The sequence below is a fragment of the Colletotrichum aenigma genome, assembly GCF_013390185.1.
Source record: "Colletotrichum aenigma strain Cg56 chromosome Unknown KSG_Cg56_contig10, whole genome shotgun sequence".
In the NCBI taxonomy this organism is placed as follows: Eukaryota; Fungi; Ascomycota; class Sordariomycetes; order Glomerellales; family Glomerellaceae; genus Colletotrichum; species Colletotrichum aenigma.
The window spans coordinates 2,769,831-2,784,399 of NW_023500916.1; the positions used below are offsets into that span (position 1 = coordinate 2,769,831).

Genomic DNA, 14,569 nt, shown 5'->3' on the forward strand with positions numbered 1-14,569 from the left:
GTAATACATTATCAAATACAAAGAACATAAGAAAGTCAAAGTCTGGTCACAGGAGATGCCCCTCTTTATACAATACTTTGAAAGTCCACCTACTTTACCTGACAACAAATAAGTATATGAAAATTCAGGCAACCTGAGGATATACCTAGGAGTCACCCAAAGCGCTGGACCTCTGATTCAAAGTCATGGGTTTCACTTGCCTGTAGGGCCTCAAAAGATTCCGTGGTCATTCGTCAGTCGTCAGAGCTGTTGTGATTAATTAGTGAGAGGGGTCATTGATATCCATATTAACGGCCCCATATGATCTATCAGGAAAATGGTGTAGTTTTTGACAGCGCCAACATTTTGGACTCCTCGAGGACAGCCGTCGAAGCGACTATGACAACCAGGCATTCGGAACGTGAACATGTTTCTCAAACTTGGTACGATTTATGACAGCCTTTACCAAGTAACATCACAACACTTTCATGCGCGGACTTTGGACCCAGTACTTGTCATTACCACTTCCTGTAAGGTAGACCGCATTTGAGTTCTAGACCAGGTCAATCCTGATATTCGTTCACTTTGCCAACTTGAATGGAGTTCTATGAGCTTTGCGCCTTCATTTCGAAATCATCATCAAAAGGATTTATGATAGCTCACAATGAAAACGATGAAATGCTCCGCATCGTGCTCGAGACTGGTTAGACTCGTATGTCTTGCATCTCAGCTCGCCACGTTACCACGGGCTGGCTGGCCAGCCTAAGACAGCTCCCTTGAATTTGATTCAAGGAGAGTGCCGTCCCGTAATTGGCGTCTTTTGTCTAACTGAATCACGTTGCATATCTCGAAAGTGTTTTTCATCTCTGGAGCGAGTAGGGGAATATGAGCACGAATCCTGAATCTCCCTGAGTCGTTCACGTAGGCGGTACGAGAAATCAATACAAATGCACGTGGTTTCTCGCGCGGAACACTGGATAGTTCCCAGTCGTATGCAATCAACATTTTTCAAGCCCCATCCATAACACTAGCTACCGTTTGCTCACCAAAGCCTTTGTTGGATTCTCGTCGGCCTTCGCTTTCCTTCGAATATCAATTACCCCTCCAAGCCAACATGATGCGACTCGTCAACACGGAGCCTGTCAAGGACCCCAAGACCCGACTCATGAGAGTTTTCCCTCAGGATGAGACTCCACCTTATGCTATTTTGTCCCATCGATGGAGTCCGAAAAATGTAGGGGAGGTAACCTTCCAGCATCTCGACCCTAACTCCGAATCACCGAAAGGTCCTGTCAGCTACAAGAAGATCACAGAGTTCTGTAACAAGGCCTTTGACGCCGGATTCGAGTGGGCGTGGATCGACACTTGCTGCATCAACCACGAGGACTCTCAAGAGGAGGGAAAGTCCATCAATGCAATGTATAGCTGGTATCGCAAGGCCGAAGTTTGCTACGCATATTTGGCAGATGTCACTCAGATGGGGGATATTGGGAAGAGCGATTGGTTTAAGAGAGGATGGAGGCTACAGGAACTTCTAGCACCCCGAAATCTCATTTTCTTCGACCGAAATTGGATTGACATCGGCTCGAGAGCTCTTCGGCGAGACATCATCCAGGAGACAACGAAGATCCCACCCGAAGTTCTACTCATAAAAACAACACCGACTACAGTGTAGCACAGATAATCTCGTGGGCCACGGGCAGGGAAACAAGTCGCCCCGAAGACCGCGCGTACAGTCTACTTGGTTTGCTCCGTATCACAATGGCATTGGATTACACCGAAGGAGGTGAAAAAGCCTTTGTCAGACTCCAGCAGGAAATTATTAAACGATCTACGGACCATTCTATTTTCTCTTGGACAGCCAAACTTGAAGAACCTGGCAAACTAAGGGACGCTTTTGCAAAGAGCCCAGATGAGTTTGCGTCTTGTGCAGACGTCGAGCCCAATACCACCTCTCGAGAATTCGTGCTCACTAATAACGGTCTCCGCATCCAAATGCGCATCAACGACAAGAATCCTGATATGATATGGTGGGTGCTCGATTGCACGCGCAAAGGAAAGCACGTCGCCATACCCCTCAAGCAGATTAGGGATGCTGCAGAGCGTCGCTACGGACGGCTTGGACATCGTGGTCCGGCTGATGGCGTTACTAATGTTGAAGCTGCGATTTTCAATGAAATGGAATACAGGGAGGTATATATTGCACCCACTGGACCACGCAACTTCAATCTTTCTGAGTGGATGGACGCTGGGGCGCAGTATACCTTTTTCATGGAGCCACCCATGACGCCAGGCGGCCCTCTTGTCATCGATCTGAAAGCCACTGGGAAAGGTCGATGGAAATTCGGACCCAGAGCCTGGGAACTGAAGCTGGAAGAAACAGGCCACTGTGGAGCTATGCTTTTGCAGCATCCACTTGGCGAGGATCAATTTGTGGTCATGCTGGGAGTCCACAACAATAGAGTGTGGACTAACATTGAGCCAAAGAATGGGAGTGGCGAGAGTCTTGAGGAGATATCGAACAACTACCTCGTGACTGCCAAGGACTTTCTTACTTCAGAACGGGGCAAGCCTGTTTTGAATGGCTTGGACGAGCGTGTGCAGGATCTTGGGGGAGGGAAACACGTGAGTGTGAAGATTCGGAATGGGGAAGTGAGGAGAGAGAAATGTTTCAGGGTACGAATCTCGTTCTTAGTTTATGGTTCGAAGTTGTAGAAGGACCATCGTTCGTTCAATTGATTTAGTATCCACTCTTGACATCTTGCATGTACTCTTAAAAGAGAATCGGCTTCGATTTGAGGACTCGAATCTCTTCCGGAATGGGAGTCGAATCGTTTGGGCTTTTTCTTCACATGTACTCTTCCTGAGTGCCTTTCTCACTGCTCCTGTAAATCGCCTCAAGCATCCGGTGCCTCAGCAAAACATCCTAGAAATCAGGCACAGCACCCTCGCCCTCCCCAGCAGACGCGTCCCCAGCCCTGCCCGTGTTGAACGAAAAGTCCTTAGCCTCCTCGACCTCGATCCTCTCCAGCTTCGATCCAGCCTCAGCCTTGACAAAGCTGACCGTGGGCTGAAAGCCCTGAATATTGCCTATTGGCCCCTCCAGCACAAGTGTCCCCTTGGTACCTGTGATTTCCCAAAAGAAGTTCTTGTCAATGGCACTCATGCCGCCTTGGCGCACGGCAGTCGCTACGCCGCCGCCCGAAAGTCTTCCCGTGACGGTGCAATGATCGTGGGACGTCTGTTTGATTGTCCCCTGCTGTTTCCCTTCGCTGTCGACGAGGGGAACCACAGGCCGGTTATTCGCGAGAATACCCTGAACTCCCCTAAGCTCTCCGAGCTCGAAACAGAGGGCATCTATCGCGTGTCCGACAGAAATCGACATCAGGTTGGCCCCGTTCTCGATGTCAGTTGCGAAAACAGCGTCCGCCGGAAACGTGGCGCCGAACCAGGGACTCGTGAACGGCATCGTGGTCTGGAGTATATCGCCCAGCTCACCACCGACAACCATGTCCCTTGCCTTGAGCACCGAAGGATCATGACGGCCCTGCAGACCGACCAGCGTCCTGGCGCCCATCTCGGCCGCCAGGTTTGCGAGGTACTCGGCCTCAGCGATGTTGCGCGCGAGCGGCCACTCGGAGAAGACGGCCTTGCCGGCTTTAAGGGCCGTTTCGATGATGGGCAGGTGCGCCGGGACCTTGAGGCAGACGGCGACGAGGTCGATGTTCGGATCCGAGACGGTAGATAGGATGTCTCCGTAGGCCGCAATGTCTTCTCCAAGATTATGGATGCTCGCGGCTTTCTTTGCAGTCTCGGTGGAAGAGTTCTGGAGCGCTACGATCTTGTAGTTGGATGTCGTGGCGAAGTGAGGTAGATGTGCCGCGACGGACCACGGCCATGCTCTAGAAGCAAGTCAGCATGTTTTCTTCCTTCTCGATTGTCATCTAGCGACTTACGGCTGGGATGAAAGGCCTACGAAGCCGACCTTGATAGGAAAAACGATGAGATTGAAGGGTGAGGAACTGAGATAAACGTCATGATCACGATATCTTCGGTGTGAACAATCGCCTTTTATACGTTCGAACAACTGAAGACAACAATACTGCTTACAAAAATGTTTGGCGCACCATCATAAACCTGACTTTACAAACGCGGATGAAAAGGTATGGCCCGTGTGTCAAACGTTACCCTATTGCCTTACAAAGCTCTGAAAGTTACAAATGCGACGGAGCAATCGCCCTTTTGATTCCGCCTACGGCTGTTCAGACGCATCGGATCTGCGGGACGATTCGTTCTGTTTCTAAGCCTTCCCGTATCACTATACATACGAACATACGAACAGATTGTCACAGTAGCCTATGCGAAAGCAGTCAAGCATAGGTTTGGGTTAAAAATGTGTGAAGGCAGTGAACGAATGTATTCCAACTCGGCTAGCCTACAATTTTCCCATACTGCTCGCACCCAGGCCCGTCTACCATTCTATGTGCCCTAGTCTTACCTTTAAAGAGCGTCATGAACGCGCCGAACGAGTGACGGAAAACCAAATCTCAGCCCATCCAGAGACGATGGCTCCACTCAGAGCTCGTTCTCCTTCTTGCGGGCATCGATAACAGCCAACGCCTCCTCGGCGGCCTTGACACCCGAGAGAGCCATGGCGCCAAAGGTAGGACCTTTATCAAAGTCAGCAACGCTCATAAACATCCACCGTGGCGGATAAGAACTCACCCATGCGGTTCGCCCCGTCAACCTCCGAGAGCTCCATGCCACCCACAATCAACCCCTTCACAATCTCCCTCGTCCCCTTCACGATCGCGTCCTCGGCCTCCTTCATATCCAGCCCGCGCATTCCGCCGAGCTGTTCAATCTGCTTCATGCTCACGAGCCTCTTCACAGAGAACGCGCCAAACGGCCCGTCGTGGCCCGTCGTCGAGATCACGAGCGGCGCGTTGATCGTGTTCGGGTCCATGCAGCTCTGGTCGTCATGGTGCATGCTCACCAGCGTCCAGTTCGTCACCACACCAGCAACCCTCACGCTGCCGTCCGCCTCCTTGCGCGTGATCAGGTCCTCGACCGCCGTCGCGTTGAACAGCTTCACGTTCGGGAACTGCAGCACGCGGCTGAGCACCGTCGACGTGAACAGCGCGGCGTGCTTCACCACCACGAAGTCGCCCTCGTCGTCGTACGCGACGCCGAGCTCATCCAGGAACACGTCCGCCGGCTTGCGCATGACCATGGCGCTGAAGAGCTGGCCGCCGAGCCACGCGCCGCCGCCGGGCGACACGCCCGCCTCGACGATGGCGATCTTGAGGTCCGGGCGCGCCTTGGCGAGCACGTAGGCCGTGGACAGCCCGCAGGAGCCCGCGCCGACGATGACAATGTCCGACTCGGCGTAGGTGTCGAGGTCGGCGAAGTAGCGCCGCGTCATGGCGCGCGAGACCTGCGACTCGCGGATGGGCGCGAAGGTGAAGGTGTCCCACTTGCCGAACATGTCCTCGACCTTGGTCTTGGCCTCGGCGGCGGCGGCGGCGGGGACGGCGGGGGCGGACTTGCCGGTGGAGTAGGTGACGGCGAAGTCGCGGACGGGGGAGATGGCAGTCGGAGGAGCCATTGTTGTTGTCTTGGTAGTACTTCGAGCGCGAAGTTGTGTGTGTGTGTGATCTGCTTGTGTTAGGGTGCATGATCCTTTCGCTGGTATTACCCAGATCAAGTTCAAGGCCGTATGTTCTCAGCCCAGGCCCTTCACCCGCGCCGGTCGCTGGCGGCACCATGAGATGGCAGCGACATAGGCAGGGCAAGAGACTGGGCACCGGCTCATGCGTTTTGCGTTCCAGAGGTCACATACTCTAGATTGTATGGCTCTAGTAAAGCCTTCTCTGTGGGTGTGTCAGCTGTACCGCATCATCGATATTACCAGGAGGGGCATACTGATTGTGTGTCTGTTGCGTCTAGTACTTCGGGAGAACCTCAGATGAGAGACAATTTGCGTATACTGGTGCCGACGACATTGGGGAGATGATCTTCTAGTTAAATACACCTTCGATAAGCCCGCTCGAAAACCTTGCCCTATCTCCTGCGGGGTAAAAGCAATAGTCAACATCATCCTCACATCACGCCCAGCTTCTCCCGCCGCCCATTGGGTTCACCATTGGGGAAGCGGGCGTGATCGGCTGCGTGGAATATGCAACCCCGCGACCAAACAAAGTAGAAGCAAGCTACGCAGCACGTCTCGCCCGCTCGTGCCTTCGCGCTCGTGTAATTCAGCGGGCAAATACATCACAATAGTGGGGGTTCCCTCGCCCCGTCGCCCAACAATTGTGCCGGAAACCAACGGAGCCCCTCCCGAAAGCCGATGTCACCCGCTCCCACGCCGCAACACCCGTCGACGGCCGGGATCGCTGCATGGCCGCGCGCCGACGATCCCCCGCGCGGCGGCTGGGGGCGACCCTGTGTCTCCAGAGAAGAAAACAACTCATCGTCGTTGCTCGTGAAATGTCAACCTCTGCTCGCGGAGCTGCCCGTTCAGGCAGTATGGCTTTATCCATCGTTTGCCAGTATGTCTGTTTCCCGTACCGACCGCATCGGCGAAGCATCCTTTTCGCCGCCGAACCCGGACGCACGCACGGTTCTGCTTACCTCTAGAGAAATAGTGTTCGGTCATTTTTACGTTTGCGCAACGATCACGTACAGTAAGAAATTCGCGCATATTGACTGACATCCGCCTCTATTGAGTTCCTCAAGACTTTCCCCAAGGTTTGCTGCCAACTTGGCAGGACGACATGATTGGAGGGGTAAAGGTGAGGTTGAATGGAACCACTTACGAATGCTATCTCTGTGAGTGGTGGGAAGCAATGGGTGCGGGGGGTTGACACGGTTGACGCACGCGTCATTTAGAAGCATGCGCTTCGTTGTTCATCAGACATTATCATTATCGGTGTGAGTAGTCACTAGGTGTTGTGGCATGTCACACACGATTGGCGTGACGCTGACCTCACGATGGACGCATTTGATGCTCATTAAATCATTCTTACATGCCTATCTCATGTACTTTAGACGGGGCGGCACACCCTACGCCATAGCTATGTTCCATATGCCACGCCAGCAGAGCAACGTCCAAAGACGCCAATGGCCTGCCCAGTTCTGGTCGATCTATCGTGTAAGATCGTCGTATGCTCCCAATGCGTCAAAACGCCATGCATTACCGCGCCTTCGCAATCATCCCCGAGTAATCTCGACAGCTCGTCGTCACCGCGAACCCCTTCCCCTGACGGTACTCCTCCCCAGTGCTCAACATCAAGAACCCTCCTCTGCGACAGCCGACGTCTTCGCTCTTGACGGTCGAAGGCGTTGCAGGGCCAGTGGTACTTCCATCGGTCTCCGAGCCCGTGCAATCTGAAAGCCCGTCGTTGGACATGTCCGCCGCCATCGTCTCCCAAAACCTCTGTGCAGGGCTTTCCGCCAGCTGGCTCAGCTCCTTCAACGCGCTGCCATGCCCACGATCGTACCACGCAATGAGGTACCACCTCCTCGGCGCCAGAAACATGACTTCGCACCAAAGTACGAAGATCATGAGAGCCATGGGCTCTTTGAACCGTAGCAGAGACAGGTACTGTTCTGACACGAGCGATGGCCAAAGGATGAAGTGTTTCCATATCCGCGGCCGTCCTGGAAGCGAGCTCATCCAAGACTTCAGCGCTACAAGGGCGCTGAGGTAGACCTTGGTGTCATCTTCTGGCATCCCTGTTGCTTCTGACCCGAGGGACATAAAGTCAATGAAGCGGGCAATCTTTTGTAATGACGGCCGTAGGGCAATGTCGCTGCTGTCGCGCCATTCTTTGATATCGACCTGCGCTAGCTTGTCGCGTATCGGACTCTTGAAGACGTGCGGTGTTACCGTGTCGGAGAACTTCGCTGCCACCCGCATGACGTTTAGAGCTTTGGCCGGCTCGAACGAGTTCACCTGCCCCATGACTTTCTCGTCCGCAAAGGGCCTGTAGTACCCAAAGATTCCGTTGCACATCGCAAAGACGAATGTCGCGAGCCAGTTCTCTTCTGTGACCTCCGGGACGGCCAGTCGAAAGTAGTTACTTGCTTGGATGGCGTGCTGGCAGGCCATAGAGTAGTATCGCTTCATCTCTGGCGGCTCGAGGTGGCAGAGATGAAGAGCTGCGATCGACAGCATGCTCTGATGTATGAAAACATTTCGAGATGCCAGCTGTGGCACCCATCGTGACCAGACGTCGCATTTCCTAGGGTCGCTCTGCAGGGAGAAGGTGAACCAGGCTTGTGTCAGGAAGTGATGCTTGAGTTCAGCCTCGTCGGCGCGTAGCTTCTCGGCAGGTAATGAGGCGTTGAGGGCGTCTCTTGAAGAAGCATGAGCAGCAACGGTCGCCGCACGGCGGACCATGCTCAAGGTATCGCCGGTCTTGTCTCCGCCATTTTCCCGGTTGAGGGCGTCTGCAAGAAGACCCAAGTAGCTGCAGTGCTCTTGCCTACGACGACAGTTGGCGCAGACGGGTCCGACACAGTCGCACTACGTAACACAGTGGTCAGCATCTTCAAGTGGATTATGGATATTGTACGTGATAGAAGGAGGCTTCGGTATGACGAGACCATGTCTTGTTCGTGTAGCCGTCCTCGTGAGTGGCCAAGGCAAGATCGAATAACCCGGGATGTGTGCATACATGTAGCCAATTCGGCGCCAAGTACTAGAACAAGCTCCAGAGCACACCGCGGATTTGCAGATGAGGCCTGAAGGATTTTGAACTGGGATGCAGGTCATCCTCACCTTGACACGACGCTTCTTACACTGTCGACACCCGTTCTTCGTCTTCCCGTGATATTGTCTTGAACCCTTCGGCATTCTATCGTCACATACGTTCGTTTTTGCGGCGCAACGCTCCAGATCTTTCTCTTCTTCCCTCGGTTGGGTCGGCAATCGTGGACGTAAGCGGTACCCGATGGATGTCGGGAGCGGGAGAGCGACACGTCTAGCGGCTTGGTGTGGGCTTGCTCCCTGCTTTTAAACCGATCCATACAGTTTGATGTACGAAACATGAAAACTTGGGAGATGCTTGACGTTGTCAGGGATGTGTGACCTTTCTGACGCAAACTCAACTGTGGTGGTGGCACGTCCCCCGCTGTGACAACGGGGTGACAGAAACCCGAGCAGCAGCGTGTGAGAGGCTGAGGCCGCAGACCAATTCCACATGAACATCTGGAGCCATAGGCCGTTAAGGCAGCTAAATCCCGATAGCGAGGTGCATCCTGGCCATGCGCAGCTGCCCAGTTCTGGCAAACCATCCGTGGGTAGACACCTGCCAGCTTGAGGTTTCTTCCGGTTCGTGGTGGCCAAAGTCAACGTCAGGCGATGATGGCACTTGTAGACCCTCTGTTGTTTCTGAACTTGGTCATCGTGTAGGGCGTAAATGTTATTTGATTTCGGACTTCACAAGTCTCCTCCAGCGACAACATGCCCACAGAAGATCAGCTAGATGCTTAACCGGGGCAATGTCGTAGAAAGTGAATGGCATTTGTGCAGTGTCCCCCCTGGCGAGGGATTTTCAATGACGCGATGCGGGTGTTGTGCAGGCTTGGCTCAGAGATGAACATTTCTCGAAGCGTCACCGATGTGCCGGCGATGGGATAGAGCTTTTTTTCATGCCCACCCAGCGATGCCAAAACGGGGCTGCTAGTGCTGCAAGGTTTGAAACAAATTCAATAACGTTTCGCACGGCGATGGTAAGCTGAGCCGATATGCATTGAAGTGGGGTTAAGCATTCAGGTACCACGTTGGCTCTGCAACGCAGATGTCGCAGCTGCAGATTGGCCAGGCCCTTGGCCCAAGGCTGGTGCGGGCAAAGCACAGCGGCGGCCCTGGCTTTCGAGTCTTTACCCGTAACGATTCTGCTTGCTGATGTCCACCCAAGAGCTTAGATTTGGAAAGGAACGGCCCAACTGTTTGCCGCTGAACGAGCGCTGACCATCTCCTTAACTGAGACGGTTGCATCGGTCTTCCTATTGCGTGCTTGTGGAAGTGTATGTGCGTCTCCCAGCAGCAGGACAACCGATCTTTGGCGTCAAGTGGCCGATGACTGGATGCTTGTGTCTCATTGGTGTTGGCCGTGGATGAATTCGCCGGAGTTCAGATGGCGTTTTAAACCACTACTGCCATCTGCACGCGATGTTTCTTTCCGCCTTGACTGCCCCGCAAGCTTTGTCGTAATGACACTGATACTTGACAGTGGTTCAAGGTTTGTGCGCGGGAAGGCTAGATCGTTACGCGCCAGGCTAGACCGTCCACAATGCTTCATTCAGTCCGTGTTAAGGGAGCTGTCATGTTTGAGGGTCGTAAGTTTTCTGGATGCGGAGCAGGTCATATGCAACTGATGACTGCAGATTGCCTGCTTGAAACACTCGCAGATCAGCAAGTTCGACGTCGCTGGTTCGCTCGGTTCTCTCTCACAACTCGCTTCTGTAGGTTTAGCAACCAGGGCGATTTGCTCCAGGACGCCGCCTAGCAGCAACGTTAGAGACAATGAATCTTGATATTTACTAGTGATAAAAACTCACAACACGCCGAGGCGACAATAAACGCGCCGAGAGGCGTTGAATTTTGCAGATGACCTAACAAGTTCAGCAAAGCGCCTCCCTAATTTCTTGGTGCTTCCCTAAGAACGCCTGTATCCTTGCTAGAAGGACGTCCATCCCTGAGCTTCGCGTGCCTATCTAGCGAATGAATTGCTGCGGAATACGGCTTTTGGCGGTACAGTCGGTTAGTGCTGACGACATCTTCAGCCACGAAGGAACTGGTAGCTGAGCGGCTGATATGCGTCTAATAACAAGCAGGCGGGGAATTCAGGTTGTTTGGTCTTCGTAAGAGGAGCGAAAACCTGATCAATGGCATCGTTAATCTCCTTCATACACGGAGACGCGAGACTGAACATGATTCCGCAGGTGTCTTGGATCAACATGGCGAATCATGAGAGCCTCATTCATGATGCCGGCCAGAGTCGGTCGACCGTGCTTTTGGCTGCGGCCACTTTCTTAATGGTTCCTCTGGCAGTCATTCTCAAAAGACTTCTTTTTCCGACGTTTGACGCTCGAGAGCCACCGATCCTGCGGCCAAAGGTGCCTTTCTTTGGCCATGTTGTGTCGCTTGTAAGAGAGGCAGCGAATTTCAATAACCGTCTCTAGTAGGTCTCAACAGAGGCAGAAGACCGTGGCCGTCGTTGACTGTTCCTGCAGTAGAGAACACAAGATGCCGATCTGCACATTGCCCATGCTGCATGGCAAGATGTATCTCATAAACTCCCCGGCTTTAATCGCAGCAGCAATGCGTACCAACGACATTTCGTTCTTCCCTATCGAGATGGAGGCCACGGCTTCGATTCTTGATATGCCGCCTCATCACCTCGAGAAGCTCGGCCCAGAAGTCATCCATCACTTCGGGAAGACGATGGCCACAGCCCTCATGAAACAGCCACTACATGCCATCAACAGTGCTTCGCTAGGATACTGCAGTGAAGTTATGAACGCCATTGGCGCAGATCCGAAGAAATTACCTGCTTGGGACTGGATCCAAGAGGTCATGGCCATGGCTGCTAGCAGAGCGCTGTACGGAAGGCATAATATGTGGGATATGGAGAAGTTCGGGGACCTCTGGTAAGTTGAAGCAAGTCCATGCATCCAAAGCTGAGTCTGACTTTGCTATAGGACGTTCGACGACAACTTGGCCATCTTGGGGGCCAATATAGCCCCGAAGCTGCTTGCTCCCAGGGCAGTGGCAGCTCGTCAACGTATGAATGCTCTGCTGCGGCCGTTCTACGTTAGCCATCTGGATGATAGCCCCGGCGTTGCGAGCATTGTGAGGGAACGCGCAAGGTGCCTGCGGGAAGTGGGAATACCATCCGAGGCTCTCTCGAGTATGGAGTTCCTGCTTCCTTGGGCCGCCACAACGAATACCATACCGATGACGTTCTGGTTTTTGATGAATATCTTCGCCGAACCAGAATATGTCGACCAGGCTCGCCAGGAGATTCTAGAAATCACAGAGATTGTCAAACGGGAAGACGGACGACGAGATGCGACTATCAACACTAGAGATCTCGAGTCGCGGTGTTCCTTCCTCATGGCCTGCTACCGTGAACTCCTCCGATTATACGTCGCCCAGGTCTTCAACCGAAGAGCCATGCAGGATGTTACTCTCGAGGATAGCGACGGTCGTCAATACTTGCTGAAGAAGGGCACCAATATGCAATGGGCTACTAGTGTTATCCATCTCATGCCGGATATCTGGGGCGACGATGTTACGTCGTTCAAACCTGAGCGCTTCCTCAACGTGACGCCGGAGGAGGAGAGACGGAGACGAGGGTTCATGCTGCCGTTTGGTGGAGGCAAGCACATGTGCCCCGGCCGGTTCTTTGCCCAGACCGAGATTGTAGGATTCGTCGGTGCTCTGGCACTCGGCTTCAATATCGAAGACGTCAAAGTTCCCCCGGCGGGTGCGCCGACATTGGCAGGTGCGGCAAGACATCCAGAACGGGGCCGCCGGAATGACGAGATTGTAATCTCAAGACGCATGGGATGGGAGGACGTCAACTGGAAGTTTGCATGTTGATTCGTTCAAGATGTAGCAGCCAGCAATTGGGATACCTGTCCGTCAACTGCCGTAGATATCGAAAGGCATCGTTGACAAAAGCCAGTGACGGGAGTAATACGCATGTCTCGGCTGACAAGCATCCATTCGAGACCCAGTGTGGCTCTCCAACGTTAAACCATTGGAGGTCAAAGTGGTTGCAGCCACCAAGTGGCACCCCTGTCAATCCCCGGCGTCATGCGTCAAGCTGTCAGTCAATAAGCTGCAGTGTATGATGGCGATGTACGGCGATTGGTAGAGGGGCAGAGGCGATGGTGAGTGACGAGCCGGACGCAGTGCAACGACGCATATCAGACGTGATTGCGCCAGCCAAACAACAGGCGGTTGGCAGCCCGGAATGATCGATCCTGTCAGACGAGCCAGCCAACCAGGTCAGGTCAAGGTCACGTAGACGCGGTCCGTTGGTGATGCGACGCAAGGATGCGGAACGGGGGCCGGAGAGTATTCGACGGCCTCATTGTCTGATTAGATTGATAGACGGGAACAGGCGGGCGGGCTGATCTCGAGCCGTTGGGGAGTCTCGATTCGACAGCTGGGCGGAACAACGCAGCCGTGGGCCGGAGATGCAGGCGTCACGGTGCTCCTGCAGTTTGCTCAAAGTTTTTCAGGCAGGCGTGGAGCAGTGGGCTCCAGACTCGGGGTTCTCTCAAGGATTGTTGCGAGGAAGTGCTATCGGTGAAGGAGATGGCGCAAATCCGCGACCTTTTGCGCAGCTCACCGCCCTATGGTGCTGGGGTGGTGATGACGTCCCCTGCAATTTGTTGCAGATGGTACCCGAAACATGCTGGGCCTGGTGTTTGCGCTGGCAATGGGCTGCAGCATTGGGTACGAACTGAGGGGGGCCGACTGAGATGAAGTGCGGGTTGCAACTTGGTGACTGTCACTTTGTTGGTGGGTTGGCACGTTGGCTGTAATCATGTTGTTGGCTGCTTCGTTTGTCCGTTCGGTGGTTCCCGGACGACGATGCACCGAGAGCAGCGTCCGTTTGTTTGCCTATCCGTGCCCAGGCAGAGCCGGTAGTGTTTAGTGACAATGATAGTGGAAACGATGAGACGATAATTTTTCGAGAAGAGTTCTTCGCCCGGGTCAGTGGAATCAAGGGCAAGGCCGATTGTCGGCAGGAGCCTAAGTGGAGTGGGTTTTGCCGAGGAGCTTCTCAGCTACTTCCTTGGAACACATACATAATAGTTGTGAGGTAAGAATTGGCTGGCAGGCGTGGCCAGTGAGTGACACCTGCTGATGAAGAGCTTTTTTCCTCCCTCCAAGCTGCGGCAGGTAGAGCAGCTGCCTGTCGCGGAACCTCCTGCGGGTCACAGGTACAGACAGATTGAAGGTGCGCCATCTGGGGTGGGAAGGAACCAACCCAGGGGGGAGGGGGTCTGTGTGGGGACCTTCCCAATGAGAACCGACATGGACCGCAGACAGACGGGAGGAAGCAGCAGGGTCACCGCGAACTTTTTTCTCCTTCCTTTTGGCTGTGACGGAAGCTCCAGTCCTCTACGCCTGCCGTCGCGTTCACGTTGTGTTGTGTTCACTCGTCAGGCCCAGGCCCGGGCCCCGCAGCAGCCAGCAACCACGACCAAGATGAGCCAGTGGGAGATACGACACGAAAATGTACCAAAGTCACGAGTGAGATGGTCTTGAGCAAAGCAAGCAAGCACGCACGGGTGGCCCCGATTGGCGGCGGCGGCTACCTTCTCAAGCTTCCCTCGGGCTTCTTCCCGGTTCATGATCGCGCACCGCGCCGATCTGCGTGCATCTTTCCCATCTGCACCGCAACGGAAATGTCAGTCAACCCTTCTTGAGGAAAAGAGAATGCGACATGCTTACACACTGGATGACATGTCCTGCCCGCCAGCATCCGTCACAAGTCACGAGAAAGCAAAGGACAACAAGGGAACACCTCAAAGTCTGCGCGCTTGTGTTACGACCCCC

General features: G+C 53.9%; 3 protein-coding genes across 3 annotated transcripts; 1 reads left to right on the forward strand and 2 right to left on the reverse strand.

Moving 5' to 3' along the window:
• Window positions 1–2,905: 2,905 nt before the first annotated feature.
• On the reverse strand, window positions 2,906–4,109 carry CGCA056_v014613 (Galactose/lactose metabolism regulatory protein GAL80; the record flags this gene model as incomplete). The annotated part of the gene is made up of 3 exons (XM_037329855.1): window positions 2,906–3,881; window positions 3,936–4,001; window positions 4,090–4,109. The coding sequence occupies 3 exons, from the start codon at window positions 4,107–4,109 to the stop codon at window positions 2,906–2,908; spliced, it is 1,062 nt and encodes a 353-aa protein (XP_037172378.1).
• Window positions 4,110–7,174: 3,065 nt separating this feature from the next.
• Window positions 7,175–8,383, reverse strand: CGCA056_v014614 (uncharacterized protein; the record flags this gene model as incomplete). Its single annotated transcript, XM_037329856.1, has 1 exon — window positions 7,175–8,383. One exon carries the CDS (start codon window positions 8,381–8,383, stop codon window positions 7,175–7,177), a length of 1,209 nt encoding a protein of 402 aa, XP_037171664.1.
• A 2,928-nt stretch (window positions 8,384–11,311) lies between these two features.
• On the forward strand, window positions 11,312–12,595 carry CYP8B1-0 (7-alpha-hydroxycholest-4-en-3-one 12-alpha-hydroxylase; the record flags this gene model as incomplete). Its single annotated transcript, XM_037329857.1, has 2 exons — window positions 11,312–11,640; window positions 11,692–12,595. The coding sequence occupies 2 exons, from the start codon at window positions 11,312–11,314 to the stop codon at window positions 12,593–12,595; spliced, it is 1,233 nt and encodes a 410-aa protein (XP_037172382.1).
• Window positions 12,596–14,569: the final 1,974 nt, after the last annotated feature.